Below are 16913 nucleotides of genomic sequence, written 5' to 3' on the forward strand. Positions count from 1 at the left end.
TATGGCATTTGTTAAGCGCTTACTATGTGCAAAGCACTGTTCTAAGCGCTGGGGGGATACAAGGTGATCAGGTTGTCCCACGTGGGGCTCACAATCTTAATCCCCACTTTTTACAGATGAGGTAACTGAGGCACAGAGAAGTTAAATGACTTGCCCAAAGTCACACAGCCGATATGTGACAGAGCCGGGATTAGAACCCATGACCTCTGACTCCCAAGCCCGTGCTCTTTCCACTGAGCCACGCTGCTTCTCTAATAATAACACTTTCTCTAAAGAGAACACTCACCAGTTCTGTTGTCTTCCCAGCAGGTGCTGTTCCAGTCTTTTCCTCTGTCTCCATTGTGTCACTGAAATTAAAGATAAACTCCAAATCATTTCCTATCATAAACTGGATGATGAGATTAAAAAGAAACGAAAGACTAAAGTTGGAAAGAGAAAGGAAAGAGAACATTTCAAGGGATTCTGGCAAGGTAAATAACATTGACTTTCAGACAGGAACCATCTGCCCTACAGAAATTTGCCTTCCTCCACAGCCAGTAAGGAAGAGAGGATAGAGAACAAGAAGATTTATATGGAAAAACTGTATAATGATGGCATTTATGGAGTGCTTACTGTGTGTCAAGCACTGTTCTAAGCAATCAATCAATCGTATTTATTGAGCGCTTACTGTGTGCAGAGCGCTGTACTAAGCGCTTGGGAAGTACAAGCTGGCAACATATAGAGACAGTCCCTACCCAACAGTGGGCTCACAGTCTAGAAGGGGGAGACAGAGAACAAAACCAAACATACTAACAAAATAAAATAAATAGAATAGATAGGTACAAGTAAAATAGAGTAATAAATAAATAAATAGAGTAATAAATAGAGTAATAATAAATAAATAAATAGAGTAATAGAGTAAGCACTGGGATAAACAAGTTAATCAGGGTGGACACAGTTCTTGTCTCACAGTCTAAATTGGAGGGAGAACAGGCACTGACTCTCGATTCTGCAGTTCAGGAAAATGAGGCACAGAGAAGTGAAGTAAGCTGGCCAAGGTCACACGGCAGGCAAGTAGTGGAGCTGGGATTAGAACCCAGGTCCTCGGGCTCCCAGGCCTGTGCTTTATCCACTTAGGCCATGCTGTTTCCCTGTTTCCCTATCTTGTACAGTTCACAAAATAGAGCAGTAGGGAATTCTGAAGCCTTCCGATAATCAAGAAAGGTTGATAATAATAATAATAATAATGGCATTTATTAAGCGCTTACTATGTGCAAAGCACTGTTCTAAGCGCTGGGGAAGTTACAAGGTGATCGGATTGTCCCACGGGGGGCTCACAGTCTTAATCCCCATTTTACAGATGAGGTAACTGAGGCACAGAGAAGTTAAGTGACTTGCCCAGAGTCACACAGCTGACAATTGGCAGAGCCCGTATTTTATAATAATGGCATTTATTAAGCGCTTACTATGTGCAAAGCACTGTTCTAAGCGCTGGGGAGGTTACAAAGTGATCAGGTTGTCCCACGGGGGGCTCACAGTCTTAATCCCCATTGTACAGATGAGGTAACTGAGGCCCAGAGAAGTTAAGTGACTTGCCCAAAGTCACACAGCTAATTGGCGGAGCTGGGATTTGAACCCACAACCTCTGACTCCAAAGCCCGTGCTCTTTTCCACTGAGCCACGCTGCTTCTCAATAGATCAATAGAGGGCAGGGGCAAAGAATACACCAAGAATGCCTACACTCTGCCCAGGAAGTCATTAGGGAAGAGGATGCCGATTTCTGGGATGAAATCATCTCCTTGAACAAGGCTCTGGGATATTTGGGAGATTGAGAGGGAAGTCTGCCCCTTAAATGCTGCTATTAAAAAGGCACACAACCTAATCCGTAGCCTTGAGCAAAAAGCGGCTGCTTCCCTCTCTGGATGCTTGGCTGTCACCTCAAATTAATTAAGTCAATCAATCAATCAGTCAATCATATTTATTGAGCGCTTACTGTGTGCAGAGCACTGTACTAAGCGCTTGGGAAGTACAAGTTGGCAACATATAGAGACAGTCCCTATCCAACAATGGGCTCACAGTCTACAGCAGAACTACTCTTCTTCCTCCCTAATCTCACTCCTCCTCCTAAGGTATGGTATAGTGGATAGAGCTGGGGCATAGGAGTCAGAAGGTCATGGGTTCTAACCCAGGCTCCGCCACTTATCTGCTGTGTGGCCCTGAGCAAGTCACTTAACTTCTCTGTGCCTCAATTACCTCACCTGTAAAATGGGGATTAAGGAACAGGGACTGTGTCCAACCTGATTTGTTTGTATCCACCCCAGCACTTACGAGAAGCAGCATGGCTCAGTGGAAAGAGCACGGGCTTTGGAGTCAGAAGGCATGGGTTCAAATCCCGGCTCTGCCAATTGTCAGCTGTGTGACTTTGGGCAGGTCACTTAACTTCTCTGTGCCTTAGTTCCCTCATCTGTAAAATGGGGACGAAGACTGTGAGCCCCCGCATGGGACATCCTGATCACCTTGTAACATCCCCAGCGCTTAGAAGAGTGCTTTGCACATAGTAAGCGCTTAATAAATGCCATCATCATTATTATTATTATAGAATGCTTGATACATAGTAAGTACTTAACAAAAACTACAAATATTGTCATTATTATTATCTCTGCCGATACTGTCACCATCCCTGTCCCAGAGGCCCACAACTGTGGTATCCTGGACTCCTCTTCCACCTCTCAGTATCCAACACCCCAAGTGTCCAAATCCACTTGCAATCTGCTGTCCTAACACACCTACTTAAAACATTCCTCAGCACATACATAAGCTTTTCAGTTGTGCGTTAAATGACTTACTTTGACTGTCCTATACACAAATATTTTTAAGTCTGTCTCTCCCACTGAAGTAATAAACTTCTCGAGACCAGGAATATATTGCTTCTTCATTTGTACTTCCCAACTGACCAGTACAGTGCACTGCAGCCAACAGGCACTCAATAAACACTATTGATGATAGCATTTGTTAAGCGCTTACTATGTGCAAAGCACTGTTCTAAGCGCTGGGGAGGTTACAAGGTGATCAGGTTGTCCCACGGGGGGCTCTCACAGTCTTCATTCCCATTTTACAGATGAGGGGACTGAGGCCCAGAGAAGTGAAGTGACTTGCCCAAAGTCACACAGCTGACAGTTGGCGGAGCCGGAATTTGAACCCATGACCTCTGACTCCAAAGCCTGGGCTCTTTCCACTGAGCCACGCTGCTTCCCCCGTAGAGCCGGGGACCGGATCCCATCTCTCCGGCCTCAATCCACCCCACTGCTGGGCACACAGTGAGCGCGCTTCATTGCCAAGTATTAATCAATAATAATCATTCATTCATTCAGTCGTATTTACTGAGCGCTTACCGTGTGCAGAGCACTGTACCGACCGCTTGGGAAGTACAAGTTGGCAACATATAGAGAAGGTCCCTACCCAACAGCGGGCTCACAGTCTATTATTATACAGTATATAGTATTATAGTATAGTTTTATAGTATTTGTTAAGCGCTTACTAGGTGCCAAGCACTGTTCTAAGTGCTGGGGTAAATACAACGTCCTCAGGTTGTCCCACGTGGGGCTCACGGTCTCAATCCCCATTTTACAGATGAGGGAACTGAGGCACAGAGAATAATAATAATAATAATAATAATAATAATAATAATAATAATAATAATAATAATAATGGGATTTCTTAAGTGTTTACTACGTGGTAGGCACTGTACTAAGCACTGGGGTGGATACAAGCCAATCAGGTTGGACACAGTCCCTGTCCCACGTGGGGCTCACAGTCTTCATCCCCATTTTACAGATAGGGGAACTGAGGCACAGAGAATAATAACAATAATACTAATAATAATGGGATTCGTTAAGCATTTACTACGTGGCAGGCACTGTACTAAGCACTGGGGTGGACACAAGCCAATCAGGTTGGACACAGTCCCTGTCCCACGTGGGGCTCACGGTCTTAATCCCCATTTTACAGATAAGGGAACTGAGGCACAGAGAAGAATAATAATAATACTAATGATAATGGGATTCGTTAAGCGTTTACTACGTGGCAGGCACTGTACTAAGCACTGGGGTGGATACAAGCCAATCAAGTTACTACTATTCTATTCTCTATTTCAGGAATGGAGTGTTTTGTACCAGTTACGGCAGTTAAGGACATGAATTTTGGGAAACACTTCTTGTCAAGTCTATTCTCCAAGCCACCAGGTCGGAGAACAAGTCAGTAGTTCTTTCAAAAGCATCAGGAAAAAAAATGAAGCAGTTCACATAAAATATCACAAGTAAAATATCTTCTGGCAAAAGTGAACAAGTTTGATTTCAGTTAACCATACACCACATGATCAGAATATACTAATTTTGTGCAAAAACACACATTCATGAGCATGCACAACACAGACTAAATTGGCTGATCAATGCTCAATTCTCTGCATTCTCTAGGTGTCCAAAAAAATACCTGTCGACTGACTAGGAAGGGAAGAGTTCACGACACCCCAAGTAGGATTACATCCAAAACTCCAAGCTGGCAACAGCACTGAAGATGATAAATCGGGCCTAAGTACAGAAAGATTATTTTGAAGGTAAAGAATATGGCCTTCTTAAAGCCATGCAGTAACTGAAAGCAATTCGAGCAGATAAGTCTGAGCAGTGACACTGAGCTTTGGCTTCGGTGGTTTGTGTTCTAATAACCAAATTAAAAGGTTCTAAGCCAAATACAGGAATCCTAAAGTGCACTTGAATGTACTGCATTCTTTATGCATATTACATTTTGAATACAGTGTCTAACAAAGCAACTTAAATGTAAAGACGTGAAAAAACACAACAAACCCATCAGCCAAAATCATTTGGTAGCTGTGGCTCAGTGGAAAGAGCCCGGGCTTTGGAGTCAGTCATGGGTTCAAATCCCGGCTCCGCCAACTGTCAGCTGTGTGACTTTGGGCAAGTCACTTCAGGCATTAATATAAATAAATTATGGATAATATTGCTGTACTGTACTTTCCCACGCACCTAGTACAGTGCTTTGTTTTATGTTTTTAGGGGTGAACCTCACTGGGGTGTTTTTCAGTCCTACAGATCCAAGAATTAGCAAGCAACAGCCTGCTTGGTTTCATCTTCTAGACTGTGAGCCCACTGTTGGGTAGGGACCGTCTCTCTATGTTGCCAACTTGTACTTCCCAAGCGCTTAGTACAGTGCTCTGCACACAGTAAGCGCTCAATAAATACGACTGATTGATTGATTCTCTGTGCCTGTTCCCTCTTCTGTAAAATGGGGATGAAGACTGTGAGCCCCCCCATGGGAAAACCTGATCCCCTTGTAACCTCCCCAGCGCTTAGAACAGTGCTTTGCGCATAGTAAGCACTTAATACATGCTATTATTATTACTATCTACAATGGTTGTGCTAATTCTGCGAGTGACTATACCGGAATTCTGAAAATTCTCCTCACCCATCTTTCTCCGTTCCTGGAACGGTACCCGTATTGGTTGATCCAGGCACAGAAGCTATAGGGGTGCCAACGGTATGAAGATTCTGGATCACGGCGGATAAGAACTGCTGGCTTGCACTTTCATACAGGTCGAAACAGATCTGATAAGCCATGAGGAGATTGTCTTCCTTTACCAGCTTTTCCAAGATATCACTCACCGCCTGAGGGTCATCTAAGAAGATCAAGCACTGGGATGGAAAAGGCAAAGAAAAATAGTCAGGACTAGGCAAAATAATAAAAAAGACTTTCCTTGAAACGTTTTCCCCAACTTTAAACTCGCAAGCTTCTGCTGTAGGTCTCAAGTCAGTTGAAAAGGGCATTTATAGATAAAAGAAACTCTGCTTTGCTTTCATACTCGTGATATTGACCTTTTTAAGATTACCGGCTTTTGAGGTCCTTTCCCTCTTTTATTAGGGAATAATAGTCATAATGATGGTACTTGTTAAGTGCTTCTTTTGAGGACCTTTCCCTCTTTTATAAGTGAATAATAGTCATAATGATGGTACTTGTTAAGTGCTTCTTATGTGCCAAGCACTGGGCTAAACTCTAGGGTAGATAGGAGGTAATCAGATTAGTCTCTGTCCCACATGGGGCCCACAATCTACGATGGAGGGAGGGCAAGTATTTTATCCTAGGTTTAAGGCATTCAATCAGCTTCCTCCCAACCCACCTATCTTCATTCCTCTCCCACTACACCCTTCTTTCTCTCAAGCCAACTTACTCACTGTACCTCGTTCTCATCTACTTCACCCCCGACGTCTTGCCGTCTCTTCTTGCTGGGACACCCTCCCGCTTCCTACCTGGCAGACGGCTGCCCTCCCCATATGCAGGGCCCTTCTAAAATCACATCCCCTCCAAGAGGACTTCTCTGATTAATCTCATTTCCCCACCCTATTTCCCCTACAATTGTCAATTCAGCACCAAGGCAAGACCTGTGCACTCGGGTACTCAGCCCCCTCATACACTGCAGCACTTATGTAAATACTGTTGGGCTCTTCGCTTTCCCCTAACTGGAATTTATTATAACGTCCATCCATCTCCCTCACAAAACTGTAAACTCCTTGAGGACAGGAAGGATATTTACTATCCCTGTTTTGCTCTGCACAGAGTGAATGTTCAATAAACACCACTCACCAACTGATTTCCCAGCTTATAGATGAGAAAACTGAGGCCCAGAGAAGGTAAGCATCTTGCCCAAGGTCACACAGCAAGTGGGTGGCAGAGCGAAGCCTGAAACTCAGGACTCCTGGCTCAAACTTACTATTAAACAGTGTCTGCATGCATAGTTGGTAAATGCATTATAAATAAGCAACCTCTTTAGACACAGAATAACTACTGCTCACAAAAAAATGCTATATATCGCTCCATCTCTTTTCTTTCCTTAATAGCAGTGCTTTGCACATAGTAAGCGCTTAATAAATGCCACTATTATTATTATTATTATTAACTTGGTGACGGCCTAGGGGCTTACCCTCACCCAGCCACTCTGGGGCCAGAATCATCTTGTAAAAGCCACCTTACTATGGCCACAATCTATGGCGAAGCAGCACGGTGTATCTGATAGAGCACAGGTCTGGGACTCAGGAGGTCAGGGGTTAGAGAAGCAGCATGGCTCAGTGGAAAGAGCCCGGGCTCGGGAGTCAGAGGCCATTGGGTTCAAATCCCAGCTCCGCCACTTGTCAATTGTGTGACCTTGGGCAAGCCACTTAACTTCTCTGTGCCTCAGTTACCTCATCTGTAAAATGGGGATTAAGGCTGTGAGCCCCACGTGGGACAACCTGATCACCTTGTACCCCCCCACCGGCGCTTAGAACAGTGCTTTGCACATAGTAAGCACTTAAATACCATCATTATTATTATTATTATTCTAATCCTGACTCCATCACTTGTCTCCTGTGTGAACTTGGGCAAGTTACTTAATTTCTTTGGGCCTCAGTTACCTCATCTGTAAAATAATAATGATGGTATTTGTTAAGCGCTTACTATGTGCCAAGCACTGAATGAGGATTCGGACTATGAGACTCATGTGGGACAGGGACTGTGTCCAACCTGAGTTGCCTGTATGCGCCCCAGCGTTTAGTACAGTGCCTGACACATAGTAAGCACTTAAATACCACAATTATTGTTATTATTATAGATTACACAAAAGGACTTCATAGTAGCCCTCAGGAACATTTCTTTCTGCTTTTATCATTGTACGTGTTCCTTCTATTATGTGTTCCTTTTAGACTGTGAGCCCACTGTTGGGTAGGGACTGTCTCTATATGTTGCCAACTTGTACTTCCCAAGCGCTTAGTACAGTGTTCTGCACACAGTAAGCGCTCAATAAATACAATTGATTGATTGATTGATTCTATGTAATCAAATGGGCCTTACTAGACATTAAGGTCTTGAGGGGGAAGGACTCTTGAAATTCTAATGATTTTAATTCTCTCCAATCTGAAGTGGTATAAATCCAGATCCATGGAGTTTGGGCAGATAAAGGTGCTGTGAACTTGAAGGTGGGGGTGATTTATGTATGTTTTGAATCATGCTCTTCAAAATAAGAAATGGAGCTAATTCGTTGGTACCTGGAACTCAACGCATGCTACAGAATCCTCAAACGTTCCTCTGGAGTAGGCAGAAAGCAAATGAGACCAATCCTTTTTTCATAAATAAGCATAAGAGGAAAGAGCTTAAGGCTGGCCTAAGGTCAGTAGAGGAGTTAAGAACGGAACCCAGTTCTCCTCACCTCTAAAAGAAACCTTGTACCACGCTTCTGACCCCTGGCTCACGTCTTTTCCCTTGTCTGGAACTCCCTCCCTCTTTGAATCTGACAGATCTCAGCTGTTCCCCATCTTCAACGGCCTTCCAAAGTCTCCCCCCCACCACAGTATGTTGTCCTCGATTTTTTTTCTTCCCACATTACATCTTCCCAACTATCATCACCCCACTTTTGATCTCACAGCCTCCTGCTGCACTTTGGTAGAAATCAGCTTATATACTCCACTATTTCCTATTGGTAAATTATTACATTTCTCTTTCTCTTTGTAGACTGCAAACTCCTTCGGGGCAGGATGCTTGTCTACTAGCTCGGTTAGTACAGTGCTCTGCACACAGTGGGTGCTCTATAAATACCACTGAATGACTGATTGGGAACTCCGTGTGAGCAGGGGATTGTGCGTGAACTCTCCCAGGTACTTAATACACTGCTTAGCCTACCATAATAATAATTACGGTATTTGTTATGTGCTTACTCTGAGCCAAGCACTGTTCTGAGCCCTGGTGTAAATACTAGGTAATCAGGTTGTCCCACATGGGGCTCACACTCTTAATCCCCATTTTCCAGATGAGATAACTAAGGCATAGAGAAGTTAAGCGCCTTGCCCAAGGTCACTCAGCAAAGTGGCGGAGCGGGAAGTAGAACCCATGGCCCCTGACTCCCAAGCCCGTCCTCTTGACACTAAGCCACGCTGCTTCTTGGTTCAATCAATGTTTCTGATGGGTAACAAGTGTTTGGTAACTGATTGTCAAAATGCTGAATGCTACAAAGGTACCTGACAACACTAACACTTTTGACAAGTTTCACCAATAGCTCTGTTTACCCATCTCCACCTTTAGATACTGAAGAAAGATAAAACCTGCGGTATTTGATGCCGGTTCATTTCAGCCTACACAGGCTACTACTGCTATAAGCCTAAGGTACGGTAAACCACAAGATATTGATGGATCTAGCACAGCTACTAAATACTCTGGTGAGATAAAACTCTTCAATACATATCTTTACCTCTGTTCTGTTTCTTGGATCATATTTTAACAGAAATTGAGGAACTACAGTTTCTCAGACTAGTTTCTATTTGGTAGTTTTTGTATTCAAATGACACAATGAGGTAGAATAGCATTACCTGACAAACATTGATGAAGTCTGGTTTCTCAAGGTTCATGTAGATTTTAACCAAAACTCTGAGAACTTTATTACGGAACTGCTTATTCTGCATTAACGACATACAGAGCTTGAGGCTGTAAGCAAGCATCCCAGGGACGTCATTCTGAAAGAAACGTCAAAAAATTGATCTTTATTTTAAAATCGGGTTACATGATTCCACAGTCTGATACTCCTTCAGCCGTCTGTAAACTATCACGATGGACACAGATGAGGCCAAAAAAGATCAATTAGTTCAAGAACCCATTTCATAGCCGGGAAAGGACTGGCACCATTCATCTGAAAACCAAGTTCGGCAAAGGAACTGGCCTTCTTCCATCATAAAATATTCAGAAGCGCGATGACTTGATGCCCAAAAATTAGCTTTTCGACCTTTACCACCACTGATGGTAACTACATGTTTTTATAACATTCAGGGATCCCCTTGATCTAAATGCTCTTCTTTAAATGGTCTTTCACCTAGTGAAAGACCTATGATGCCCTAGTGATGCCATATTGCCACTTATTCTTTCAGTGCTCTTTCTCTTCAAGATAACTCTTTGGTTTTGCAGGACATGCAGTTTTCTTCAGCTCAATCACCACCTTTTCCCTCCCCCACAACCTTGAAAGTATTTTGGCTTTCCTGAAGAGAGACTACTGCCCATTTCAACTGACATTTGTTTCCTATTTAGCATTAATTGCACCTCTACTAGTACAAGGTCCCTTTCTGTTGAACAAGATGTAAAAGATAACATAGATACCCATTAAAAAACCTCATTAACATGTTACTGGTACATATGTATACTGCGATTACATCATGCAACAACCTGTTGCAATTTTGCTACTATTTTAGAATAGATTTATATTTGGGACCTTGAGAACACATCACTGCACTTTACAGTATTTCCTATGGTTGACTACACTTCATTTGCACTTAGTCCAGTGCTCTGCACACAGTAAGTGCTCAATAAATACGAACGAATGAATGAACAATTTACTTGTACATATTTACTACTCTGTTAATTTTGTTAATTATGTGCCTATAGCTATAATTCTATTTGATGATTTTGATACCCGTCTACATGTTTTGTTTTGTTGTCTGTCTCCCCCTCCTAGACTGGGAGCAAGTTGTTGGGTCGAGACCGTGTCTATCTGTGGCCAAATTGTACTTTCCAAGCGCTTAGTACAGTGCTCTGCATACGGTAAGCGCTCAATAAATACGAACGAATGAATGAATGAATTTAGCTCTTCACTTTACACTCTACTCCCTGAATTAACACAAAGACAGAATAAAACCTTCTGAAATATCTACTTCCCAGCCCACGAACGTTAAAATGCCACGTGAGAGAGGGGTTTTTAATGTTCTAGCAAATTCCAAATGTTTTAATAACATATGTATCACTAGAGTTTAAAAAAAACTTTCTTATGGATTCCCTGAAAGAGCAATGGAAACATAGCTTCTCCTCATTCTACAGGACCACTGGAAGTTCATTCATTCAATCGTATTTACTGAGCACTTACTGTGTGCAGAGCACTGTACTAAGCGCTGGGAAAGGACAATCGGCAAATAATAATAATGGCCTTTATTAAGCGTTTACTACATGCAAAGAACAGATAGAGACAATCCTTTCCCAACAACGGGCTCAAAGTCTAGCAGTTCACATCACCAATAAGAAATATCACCAAGTAACTATTTTTTAAAATCCTGAATTGACCTTCCCCCAGCGAAACGTGACTGGACGGAAATCACGTATAAATGTAAGCTACAATAAACGCGATCAACAGTCTAATCTTTTTTTTATTTCAGTGCCACGATTTTTCTTTCTGATAGCCAATAAAGACTGCTTCTTCTCTGGGTAATCCTTTCTCTTGCAATGCTCTCACCCTAAAAGGTAACCTACCGACTCCAAGATGGTCTTCTCAAAGATGTCCAGCCTGCGGGTCTCCAGGGCAATGCCAATGGCCTGCTTGTACTTGTGGTCATCCAGGCACCGCTGGAACATTTTGTTCACGATCCCTTCCAGTCTCTGATCCACAGGTTTCCGCTCACCCTCGGCCAAATCCGCATTCTCCACACACTGCTTGGTGTAATGGTCAATGCATTTTGCTATAAGGAGAAAGAAAGGCAATGTTTCTGAGCAGCCTGAGTCTGTTTTAAAATCAGGGGGCAGAGATGAGAAGTGTCCTCAGGAACACAAATGTGTTGGGAGACAAAATGGGAACAATACACTTTATTTCATGATATTTCACCCCCCCCCCAAAAAAGGAATTAAAAGACCGGGGCAGAGGAAAGATGTTGGGGGAAGGGGAATAACCTCAGATTAGCACAGTGGAATCTCTTCCCCCACAGATGGAAAATAACTGCAAAAGCCAGAGTGCTATGCAAGAGAGGGCAACCATAGCTATAATTCTATTTATTCTGACAGTTTGACACCTGTCTACATGTTTTGTTTTGTTGTCTGTCTCCCCCTTCTAGACTGTGAGCCCGCTGTTGGGTAGGGACTGTCTCTGTCGCCGACTTGTACTTCCCAAGCGCTTAGTACAGTGTTCTGCACACAGTAAGTGCTCAATAAATATGATTGAATGAATGAATGAATGAACCACTGATGTTTGGCTCTTGGTTGAGGTATTTATTATGCATATTCATTCAATCGTATGTATTGAGCGCTTACTGTGTGCAGAGCACTATACTAAGCGCTTGGGAAGTACAAGCTGGCAACATATAGAGATGGCCCCTACCCAACAATGGGCTCACAGTCTAGACAACGGGCTCACAGCCTAGCACATACTAGGCACCGGGGTACACACAAACACAACACTGTCCCTGTCCCACATGGGGCTCACAATCTAGGTGGGGGAAAAGTGTAAAGAACAAGGAACAGAGTCAAAAAACCTAGATGACAATGGTTTGGGGTGGGGAGGACTCCCCTGTGCTTCAGTTCTCTTCACCAGACAAGGGGACATTGCCCCGTTTGAAGGGCTGCCTTCAATAGGTTTCATAAATTGCTTGCGTGTAGGGAATCAACATCCCTGGGTGCAGAGCACTGCTCTAGACATTCTGGACAGCTTGTTTTCATGGGGGCTTGGGCTCTGGTTTGGCCTCACAGCCCGCTGAAGAAGACAGATGCTCTGCCCAAATCCTCTTCTGGGGCCTCTAGTCTGTGAGCTCATTGCGGGCAGAGAATATGTCTGTTTTTATTGTACTGTATTCTCCCAAGTACTGAATACAGTGCTTTGCACACAGTAAGTGCTTGATAAATACGGCTGACTCAATGACAGGTTGAACTAGTTACTGCTGCCCAATCTAATCAAAATGCCAGGTGCGCAAAGCTTAATAATAATAATAATAGTGGTATTTGCTAAGTGCTTACTATGTACCAGGCACCGTACTAAGCACTCCATCCCCACCAGGCCAAGCCCATAAGGGTGATCATTATACACATGAGGTTGACACCTGTACAAACAACTGACTTGCTTATGTTAGTATTAAATAAGAGGGCAAGCATGGCCGTCTTGTGATAAGAGTTTGTGTCATTACCATTTAGGCTGTATGTGGGGTAAAGATGTGTTACTAATAACAAACATAGCAAAGTAGATGAGTGCTGAACTCTGTCTAATGGAAAAGTGTTAACAAATGAGCTTGGGAAAGAACTGGGCTAGACTGTAAGCTCCTTGTGGGCAGGGAACGTGTCTACCAACTCTGTTGTATTGTCCTCTCCTAAGTGCTTGGTACAGCGCTCTGACCACAGTAGGTGCTCAATAAATACCACTGACCGATAAATTGATTGGTATTTCCTCTCCAGAATGAAACTAAACACGAATAAAGCAGAAAGGAATCCCAAACAGAAGAAGATGCCATGCAAGCTATATTCAGAGGAACATGAAGGTAGAAGAGATGAACTTTGGCATTATATATATATTGGCGAAATATATATCAATCAATCAATCGTATTTATTGAGCGCTTACTGTGTGCAGAGCACTGTACTAAGCGCTTGGGAAGTACAAGTCGGCAACACATAGAGACAGTCCCTACCCAACAGCGGGCTCACAGTCTAGAAGGGGGAGACAGAGAACAAAACCAAACATACTAAGAAAATAAAATAAATAGAATAGATATGTACAAGATAAATAAATAAATAAATAGAGTAATAAATATGTACAAACATATATACATATATACAGGTGCTGTGGGGAAGGGAAGGAGGAAAGATGGGGGAGATGGAGAGGGGGATGAAGGGGAGAGGAAGGAAGGGGCTCAGTCTGGAAAGGCCTCCTGGAGTACAATAATATATGTATATGTATTATATATGTATTATATTGAAAAAAAATTACCAATAATCGTCTCCACATATTCAGAGTTGTCATTGACGTTGAAGAGGTCACCTGCTCCCAGGGCATAGTTCAAGGACTCCTCAAAAGCCCCCAGGTGATAAAATACTTTAGACGCCACAAGGGCAGCAAACTGACGACTCCGGAAACCTTCATCTTCATACAGAACCTCACTAAAATAAATCAAAGAAACGCGCCACTTCAGCTTTCATATCCCTTAGTCCAAAAGAAGTCTAAGCCCCAAATCTTGGCTTCGATAGATCGTTCTAGCAGAGAAGTGCCAGATCTATCTTTTGGTACAAATGATTCAAATAACCCCAACAGAAGTAAAGCGTTTTCTTACATTTTGTCTACAGACTCAGAAATTTCTGCCCAGAAGTCATTGACCACGGCGTTCAATTTCTGTAGTGCAAACTCCTACGAAAATAAAAGCAAAATTAAGTCATCAAGAAGTACATTTGCCCTCCTGCCTGCTTTTTCAAAAGATGTTTCTAACAACAAAATGTCTAAACATTTGAGTATCAGTAACTCCATTTCTTAGTTAACTTGAGAATACACCCAGCCCTCCAATAACCTAAGGGGTGCTTTCTTGAAGGACCTCACATTTAAGAAAGACTTGTGCCTGATATCGCCTGCAATCACTTCTTTTGACACTTTATCTGGTTGTTTCCAGACAGGTTCACATGGTCAGAAAAACGTTACCAAATACCGACGTCGTGTTCGATCAAAAACACATAGTGAAATGATGCATTCTGGTAGAACTGAGTGTATTCCAATTTCTTTTACTTTACTTTTTCACCTACAGGCTTCCTTTGGGAAATCACAGAGTAGAACAAAGTGAGTTTGGGGGCTGTTCCAACTGCTACGTGACCAAGGCTGAAAGTTTTCTGGCAGAAACCTGGGGATCTGGGCCCAAACCAGGCCCAGAGGTATGTGACATTAGTTGGAGTGACCAGGGATCCTTACTGCTCAACAACTGGCCAAGGGTGCCCAAAAGGGATCCTAATGTGAACCCCTTGGAAGAGCCCCAAAACCAACTCCATCTGTCTGGCATCCTCAAGACTTAAGATTGATTTAGGGTCACGGTCATCCTGTCACACCGGGCACATCCACCAAGCTAGCTCTCTTCCTCCCTTCAACGCCCTACTGAGAGCTCGCCTCCTCCAAGAGCCCTTCCCAGACTGAGCCCCCTTTTTCCTCTCCTCCTCCCCATCCCCCTGCCCTACCTCCTTCCCCTTCCCACAGCACCTGTATATATATCTGTACAGATTTACCACTCGATTTTACTTCTACATATTTACTATTCCATTTATTTTGTTAATGATGCACATTTGGCTTTAATTCTATTTGTTCTGACGACTTGACACCTGTCCACATGTTTTGTTTTGTTGTCTGTCTCCCCCTTCTAGACTGTGAGCCCGTTGTCGGGTAGGGGCCGTCTCTATATGTTGCCGACTTGTACTTCCCAAGCGCTTAGTACGGTGCTCTGCACACTAAGTGCTCAATAAATACGATTGAATGAATGAATGAATGAACTGGTGTAGTAAGTCACACAGCTGTTCACTCTGCAGCAGGTTCCTTACCTTTGTTATTTCTCCATGACAATTGGGTGACAGTTGGGAAATTGGGAAACAGTGTGGCCTAATGGAAAGAGCATGACCCTGGGAGTCAGAGGACATGGGTCCTAATCATGGCTCTAACACTTGCCTACTGGCCTTGAGCAAATCACATCACTTCTCTGTGCCTCGGTTACCTCATATGTAAAGCGAGGATAAATCATACTCAGACTGTGAGCCCCACGTGGGACAGTCCAACCTGATTAGTGGGTATCTATCCCAGTGCTCAGAACAGTGCTTGACACACAGTAAGCACGTAACAAATACCATCATTATTAGAATGTTTTCTTCCTTACATAAGCAGGACTAAAAAACAAGGTATCAAGGTATATGTGAATGAAGCTAAAGACCTGGTTTTCAGTGGCTTAAAAACAATCCAACATTCCCATGTTACTGACAAACAAGACACTCAGTTCTTGGATGCACTCTGGATGCAATGCAGCTGGGGAATTAAGAAAAGTTTTTCTACCACGAGCCTATTACGGGTAGATTGTGTGCCGCTGGGTCGGAAGAACCAGTTGCATGAGCATGATATAAGTTTGGGTGCGGGCTAATGACTTTTCCTTATCGTGGAGTTTCACAAGAATGAAGCCCTCTCTCTGTTCTAGGAGACTTGGGTGTAGTTAAATGTAAGAACAAGATAGACCGATTCTTTACAATTTCCCGGTAGCCTCTTTATTCCTTTTCTAGCGTTAATGGAGATCTTGGGTTTCAGGGGTACTGAACTCAAGCACAATTTCCATCCCAAATCTGAATAACTCTTAAGGAAAGACCACACTTTTTTTTTATAAGGTGTGAAATACCCGAACGCTGGCGGATATAATTTTCCAACGACAGGGCTAACGACAGTGTTCCTTCAAGTCTGAATCGTGAACCAATCAATCATATTTATTGAGCGCTTACTGTGTGCAGAGCACTGTACTAAGCGCTTGGGAAGTACAAGTTGGCAACATATAGAGACGGTCCCTACCCAACAGCGGGCTCACAGTCTAGAAGGGGGAGACAGAGAACAAAACCAAACATATTAACAAAATAAAATAAATAGAATAGATATGTACAAGTAAAAGAAATAAATAGAGTAATAAATCTGTACAAACATATATACAAAGGACCACTAGCCTTGCTATGGGTATATCAGTGTGAAACTCACAGCTCCGGGAACCTGGACACCTGAGAAGCAGCGTGGCTTCCTAGATAGAGCCCTGGCCCGGGAGTCAGAAGGACCTGGGTTCCCGCCTCCACCACGTGTCTGCTGGGTGACCTTAGGCAAGTCACTCCACTTCTCTGGGCCTCGGTTACTTCATCCGTAGAATGGGGATGATTATAAGAAGGGAGTCTGTAAAGTGTTTACTATGTGCCAGGCCCTGTACTAAGTGCTGGAATAGTGTGAGCCCCGGGTGGGACAGGAACTGTGTCCCACCTGATTAGTTGGTATCCGAGTGCTTAGAACAGCACTCGGCACATAGTAAGTGCTCAACAAGACCAGAATGATAATCGTTATGATTACGGGTCCTAGGATTGACTGTGCAAGTAGGGAGAAGGAGTGCTGGGGCTATATCACGGGTGGTGA

The 16913-nt window shown here is 43.3% G+C and overlaps 1 protein-coding gene across 1 annotated transcript in view; it reads right to left on the reverse strand.

Annotated features, from left to right (window-relative positions):
- The window catches only part of PSMD1 (proteasome 26S subunit, non-ATPase 1), a 158554-nt gene that overhangs the window by 122924 nt on the left and 18717 nt on the right, over positions 1–16913 (reverse strand). The window contains exons 3-8 of the mRNA XM_038742337.1: positions 14071–14144; positions 13731–13900; positions 11299–11504; positions 9381–9524; positions 5458–5684; positions 287–347 (exon numbers count right to left, since the gene is read on the reverse strand). Of these exons, the coding sequence (XP_038598265.1) occupies positions 287–347; positions 5458–5684; positions 9381–9524; positions 11299–11504; positions 13731–13900; positions 14071–14144 (882 nt within the window). The remainder of the gene's footprint in view (positions 1–286; positions 348–5457; positions 5685–9380; positions 9525–11298; positions 11505–13730; positions 13901–14070; positions 14145–16913) is intronic.

This window comes from Tachyglossus aculeatus, chromosome 1 (assembly GCF_015852505.1).
Source record: "Tachyglossus aculeatus isolate mTacAcu1 chromosome 1, mTacAcu1.pri, whole genome shotgun sequence".
NCBI classification, from domain to species: Eukaryota; Metazoa; Chordata; class Mammalia; order Monotremata; family Tachyglossidae; genus Tachyglossus; species Tachyglossus aculeatus.